Source organism: Bombus pascuorum, unplaced genomic scaffold (assembly GCF_905332965.1).
Source record: "Bombus pascuorum unplaced genomic scaffold, iyBomPasc1.1, whole genome shotgun sequence".
Lineage (NCBI taxonomy): Eukaryota > Metazoa > Arthropoda > Insecta > Hymenoptera > Apidae > Bombus > Bombus pascuorum.
The window spans coordinates 74,361-81,111 of NW_026869760.1; the positions used below are offsets into that span (position 1 = coordinate 74,361).

Consider the following 6,751-nt stretch of genomic DNA (forward strand, 5'->3'; position numbering starts at 1 on the left):
ATATTTTGCATGTTAATCGTCAAATTTCACACCAATGTCCTAATACTTCTAAATACAATATTGCAATATTGGTTATAAAGAATAAAATCATTGCAATAATGTTGCGAATAAAATATATCTTGCGATATATATTGCAAAGTATATGACGAAATATATAATGAAATAATGTATCTAAACGTTAACGTGGTGTAAAGGATTAAATTTTTATGCGGTAGTATACAACCCGACTCGAAGAAAAACCTTCCTCTTTTCAAGCATTAAATTTACAGTATAACCGTGTATTAAATTCCGTGGAATAAGCTTATGAATATCTCACATACCTCATTTTATAAGCTTCGCAATAATTTGCACAGACTTGGAAACTTAAATTGTTCACAAGACAAGCATTCTATCTCGCAGTATTTAGTTTAAATACCTACTTCTGAGAATACCTACTGCAGAATGTGTAATAAAGCTAGTAATGGCGAAATTGTATGTATATTTGCACGATATTAAATGCAATTCTAGCAATAATAATTCGTTTTCAAGCGTTATTTTCAAATAAAGTTACTTGGAGTAATTAATCTTTTTATTTGCTATTTTTACTTCAAACAAGAAATATTTAATCTCGTATCGAAATTATGCAACGAAATATATATATATATATATATATATATGAAGAAACGTTTTATCAAACTTCTACAATCTGAAAGTTAAGCGTATTTGGTTCGTGTTGCAATGGATAGCGCGTGATTATATTGTTAGACGATTTAGGTAATTATTAACGGTAATTATTAAGATATTTATGTATATTTGTATTTTATCGTAAAATCTTTCCATCATTGTTTCGAAGTGGTTCGATGCATTTATAGAAAAACACGTGATTTGAAGATTAGATCGAACGCTCGTTAAAATTGTTTTTACCCGTTAAATTATCAGTTAATGTTGAAAACGTGAAATTTGTAATTTTATGTTCTTATCGAGCGTAGGAACTACTGCCTTTTCACAAAGCATAATCGAAATTGAAATTAAGTGGAAGAATATGTACACTACTACGATTGAAGATATTATTGCAAAACGCTTTCTAATGTTACTCTATAGAATATTGTATAGAATATATATAAATTTAACTTTTCGTACGTGAAAACCTCAATATATATATATATATATATATATATATATATATATATATATATATATGTCGGAGATGAAAGGACACCGGGCCTCCTCCCTTGGAATTCGTTGAAAAATATCCCAATACTGTCTTTATAAATTAAACCGATTATTATAAACCTTTGTGAATTAAATCGATTATAATTGTCTGAGATTTGCGATAACGAGTTTGGATTCGAGGCGATAACTGGTTGTCAGATGCAGCCACGACCACGGAATAAACGTTTTACTTAACAAAGGTACAGAATAATTGTATAGCTCCCTTTAAAAAGAAATAGTCGTAGCGATACTTGACAGTGAACGTTGTAATGGATATCTACCCCGAGGCTCGCCACACACAGACCCTATTCTTCGGGCAAGATAATTACCAGATGGCGATGCATTTCCACGGGACATGTTCAGCTAGACCGAACACCCGCTATAATTCTTAGAATTTCGTTAATTAAAATCCTTCAAACGGACAAATAGTCTTTATTTTTAATAAGTCCTTAAATCTACCATCCATCTAAGAGGAGGTACGGGAAATCTACTTTTCTCGGAACGACGCTTCCCGCTAGCAACCTTCTCTCAAGGGCGGCTTGCTAGCATCTTGCTTGCATCTTAGTACGAGAAATTATACGAGATATTATACGGAAAATAAAATTTGAAGGATAGATGTGGAATACGAGGTATTGATACATCTCCAAAAATAAGTAAAAAGTATGCAGTAAAGAATAACATTCTTCCATTTATCTGATTTTTCAAGAGAATCGAATTCGTTTAATGTATGTGAATTTGGCTATTGCTTGCGAAAATAAAGATGTAAAACAAGTTTCTTCTATGTAAAGCTTCGTCTTTAAGAAAATAGAGTTTAATGCGTTGAATTAAGAATCGACTTGCTGCACGTCTACTCGATAAATTTTCAAATCTTATTTTCCCAGAAACGGTACTATGAAATTTTATTCTACATTTTCGATTTAGTTTGAAATGCAGAATAACTTCTCTTATTGATTCATTTTTGCCTGTATTCACTTAAGCGCCGTGTGAAAACACATTCTATAAATTCTTGACTTATTTCAGGATGTAGAACCTTTTATCGATCGTTCACTCCCACTTTAGAAACCAAACCGAATTAATAAATAATTCAGAATCATACAAGTTCAAGACATATTTGGCAAAGATTTTAACTCCATTTTAAGCTTTCAAGGGAAGTTCAAGTCAATTTTAACCTAGTATCGTATAAACGAATCCTACTCTACATTTCCTGCTTATACTGCCATGTAGAATGGCTGCCTCGTTAATCCATAATTAATGGAATATAATACTGGTAGTAAGTAGGATCTTATCAAGGATGTGCCTTGTCAAACGGTAAACTTACATCAAGCGATTGCTCCAGTATATATTCATCCGGGTGTAAAAATGCACAGTTGAAAACAGGATTACTGTTATTCGAAGGTAACCGAGCTTACTAAAATCAGATAAAAATCCTAAAGCTTGTTAGTGGTTTTAATCTGTAAAACGTTCGTAATACGTTAATTTATCAGTTATCGGTAATCGAAAAAGAAAAAAAAAAAAAAAAAAAATGGACACCAATCCGTTGTTATTCTATTTGCACGATTTTTATAATACAAGTATACGTACAGTCTTTATTTTGCAGTTATTGCGTCGTAATTGCAATAAGGTAACTTTATCAGCTACGCATTTGTAACAAAGTAGATGAAACATTGTAATTATGTTAGGAACTTTTAGTTGTAACTAAATAATTAAATAGTTATTTAATACCGATATTCTCGAGGTAACTTTAGAGGATTGCAATTATATGATGAAAAATATTGAACGTTGAACGGTATCAATAAAGCACACAAAAGATGCTTATACATTAGTTTCCTTTGTCAATCGTTTTGCAGTTGTTTTAAGCAGCAGTTATCGACAGATGCTTTGTATAAACGCGGTCAGTCAAACATGGTCAGTAGTTTGGTCAAGTTATATGTTTTTTTTTTTTATTTGCGTTTATTTTACAATCAATTCTCGTTAGAGAATTTTAAATAAATTTATCTGACGTGGTACTATAACATGATTAAGAAGTATTTATAATATATTTGATTCTATTTGAATCTAGTGCTTAGGTATAAGATATAATGTCTTTTTAGCCTGCGGATCTGTTCCAACAACTCGAGTAGTTGACTAATTGGAGGGTTTACGTACAAAGGTGCATTTATTAAGGATCTTAAGGTTTTAGATTGGAATTCGTGGAGAATTTCTATGTTGGAATTACTTACTGTTCCTTCGTAGTTGCGAGTTCTAAGTAAAGTCAAATTTACACTCTCTCACTGCGGATCGATACAGCGGACGATTCGTCGGAAAACGTCGCTTTCGGCGAATTTATATTTCACTTCGCACAGATGCGACGGATAAACGCTGTTTCCATTTGTGTGTACTAAAATGAAACAACATAAATGCGACTTTTTATCCTCGTTTCAACCGTAGTGATTCTTCAAAGTGGACAGATAAAATTCAGCTCTGCATGCTACGTTTTTTTTATTTTTTTTATCTTTTTTTAGTTTATCTTGGTTTTTACAATTTGTCCTGAAGGACATTTGGTAAAATATTATATCTTATTTATTGGTAATAAAAGAATAAAAATAAAATATAGCAGGTGGGTGGCTGCCCCCAGCTGGGTGCCATCTTCGTGTTTGTTAAATTATATGTTTTATGTACCTGCTACCTGCCACCTGCTACGTGACTGAATTATTGTCCGTGTGTGAAAACATATTCATAATGATCATGCCTCTGCTATCTCAAAATGAGTTACGTAAGTACGAAGGCATTTTAAGGCAAAGAATCTCAATATTCTTCTATAAAGAATAAATAAATGTATCGATTAGAGAAAATATAAAAGAACATACGATAGAATTCCATTTTCGGAAAATGATGATCTTAAAATCTCGTAAAAAAAAAAAAAAAGGAAAAGGAGGAAAAGTTTTTCTATCATTACGCGATTCTGAGCCTGTATTATGCCGGAGTGTATCCCCACAATTCATCACGATGTCACTGCAATTGTTAAACAAATCTACAAATCGGTCACAACTGCCAATCCGTAAAAATACGATCTGTTTTATTATAATACATTTTGCAATCATTTCGACAATTGCCTTGTTCATAAATAGTAAAAGAAAATAGTGTAACATTGAACGAAGGAAACTGCTTCAAGATTCCATTATCAAACTATCATATTATGCTTGGCTATTTTATTCGATTGTCCTTCTTTTCTTTTTTTTGCGTGAGGAGGGGAAAAAAATGCTGTTACGCATACCCAGTGACCCGCATCACTGGGGTTATGTGGGGGACTCGGGCGGATGTTGTTGCCATACCCACTAAAAACCCTTCCCCGCCCTCCTTTCTCTGCTTTGAGGGCTGACAACCCCAGTAATACCCGGCGTCGGCAATCATCAGCAGGGTTGTCCTTTTTCATGCTCCGTATCTCCTTCTTCGTTCAATTACTGCTCGCTTCATCTTCTCAACCAGTTCAATGTTGGGCTGACCTCCTCTGAAAAAACCAACACCACACGCAGTTCCCTAGTGGTCACCTAATCTTAGAGTACTACCCCACTCGTGCCCAGCGTTGCTTAAGTTTCTCGTGTTCGGACGGGAACGAGTGTATTCAACGTGATTTGGGCGTTGGCTTATTCTGTTATCCTGTATTTTATCTCGAATTTCATATATCATTCATATTGATTTATAACTGTTAACTACAGATTTGTGTATTCTGCTTGTCTAACTATGTGTTAAATGTGGATATGTAAATTGTGTTATATTCTAATTGATCAATCCTTTAAATGCTCACTGAACTGCTTTTAATCGTCGTAAATAATGTGGTATGAAATGTTTCATTTTGATTAATTAACCCCTACTGTGCGCTCAATGTTCGTCGATCAATATTGGTATAAACTAAATATTCAAAATGGCGAAAACTGCAATATTTATAAAATTGCAAATAACGAAACCTGTTTTCCACATCTATCAATTCTACATCTATCTAACAATTCTTACATCTTTCTGCATCAATTGATTTCGATGAAACTTGAAGCATGTACATAACCTACATAAGTCTACGAAACGTATCGTTAGAAGATCGTAATAGTCATTACAGGTTTAGATAAAAATGTCATGACAAATGACTATTACTGTTTTCTTCGCAATCCCAACTAATTGCAATTTCTTTCCAAGCCTATCTTCCATATCATTTGGTAATCTAATCCTTTTAACTTCTCCAAGAAATTCAAGTCCTCTGGTCCAATTTCTAAAAAGTAATTCTGGTTTAGACGGTCCGAATATTAATGTGACCTACTATTTTGTACAATTTAAAATTTCCGAATTTGTATAATATTACGAGGACAATTAAAAAAGGAAGACATTATAAAAATATGTGAAATATATAATAAAACATTTTCTATACAGTTCACTGCATTAATTGTTGATTCGATTATTTCTGTTATTTTTGTCCAAATTGTAATATAGCTAACTGTACTGCTAATATTGCTATCAGGATTTAATCATTTCCAGGTACAACGTCGACTAAATCTATCTCTGTAAATATTGCCAATGTTAAATTTGATATTAACAGAGATGGCCAACAGGAGATTGATGTTACAATATCTAAAAGTAACTTTATATGCGACAATGTTTGAAGGAGGAAATATACAAATACAGCAAAGACAGCTGAAAATACAGCTTCGTCGATCTCAGAAAATAGAAATAAATTTCGAAGAATTGAAGGTGATGATGCAAAGGCCGATGTAAAGCAAGATTCAGAGAATCTGAAGAAAGACTCAATGCCAGAATTTCCAGCGATTAAGACTTCTAGTACAATAGTAGATACATTACATATTTCCAACGCTTTTAATGCTCTAACATTGTCAAATAATAAATACGTAAAAACTGCACAAACACTTGAACCAGTTTCACGTGCATGCCAAGAAGAATGGACCGATAAATGGAATAACCTTGAATTTCCAGCTCCCAAATCGTCAATTTTAACACCAGTTACTTTTAGTTTATCTAAAAAACAATATTCATTTGGTGACACAAGTACGAGTCAGTTTCTTGGTTCTCCAACGTCAGAAAGTAAAGAGTCAGCGCGTGATAACGCAGAGGGTAGATCTACGCCTTTCTGTTGGAAAGCAACAACGACAACAACATTATCAAGTCCAGCATTCCAAGTACCTACTGCAGCACAAACTTTGCATAAATCTGGAACATCCAAATCATCAATTTTAAAACCACCTACTTTTAATTTATCTAAAAAACAATATTCATTTGGTGACACAAGTACGAGCCAGTTTCTTTGTTCTCCAACGTCAAAAAGTTAAGAGTCAGCGTGTGATAACGCAGAAAGTAGATCTACGCCTTTCTGGTGGAAATCAACAACGACAACAACATTATCAAGTCCAGCATTCCAAGTACCTAATGCATCACAAACTTTGCATAATTCTGGAACACCCGAATCATCGATTTTGGTACCAACTACTTTTAGTTTATCTAATAAACAATGTGAATTTGGTGGCGCAATTTCACGTAAATCTTGCACTTCTCCGGTGCTACAAAATAAACCTGCAGCTTG

The 6,751-nt window shown here is 33.4% G+C and overlaps 1 protein-coding gene across 4 annotated transcripts in view; it reads left to right on the forward strand.

Moving 5' to 3' along the window:
• LOC132915924 (cytosolic endo-beta-N-acetylglucosaminidase-like) overlaps positions 1-5,828 on the forward strand; it is a 28,073-nt gene extending 22,245 nt beyond the window's left edge. For all 4 annotated transcript variants that reach the window (XM_060975691.1, XM_060975689.1, XM_060975692.1 and 1 more), the window contains exon 9: positions 5,695-5,828. In XM_060975691.1, the coding sequence (XP_060831674.1) occupies positions 5,695-5,819 (125 nt within the window). In that variant the 3' untranslated portion in view covers positions 5,820-5,828. The remainder of the gene's footprint in view (positions 1-5,694) is intronic.
• The last annotated feature ends 923 nt before the right edge of the window (positions 5,829-6,751 follow it).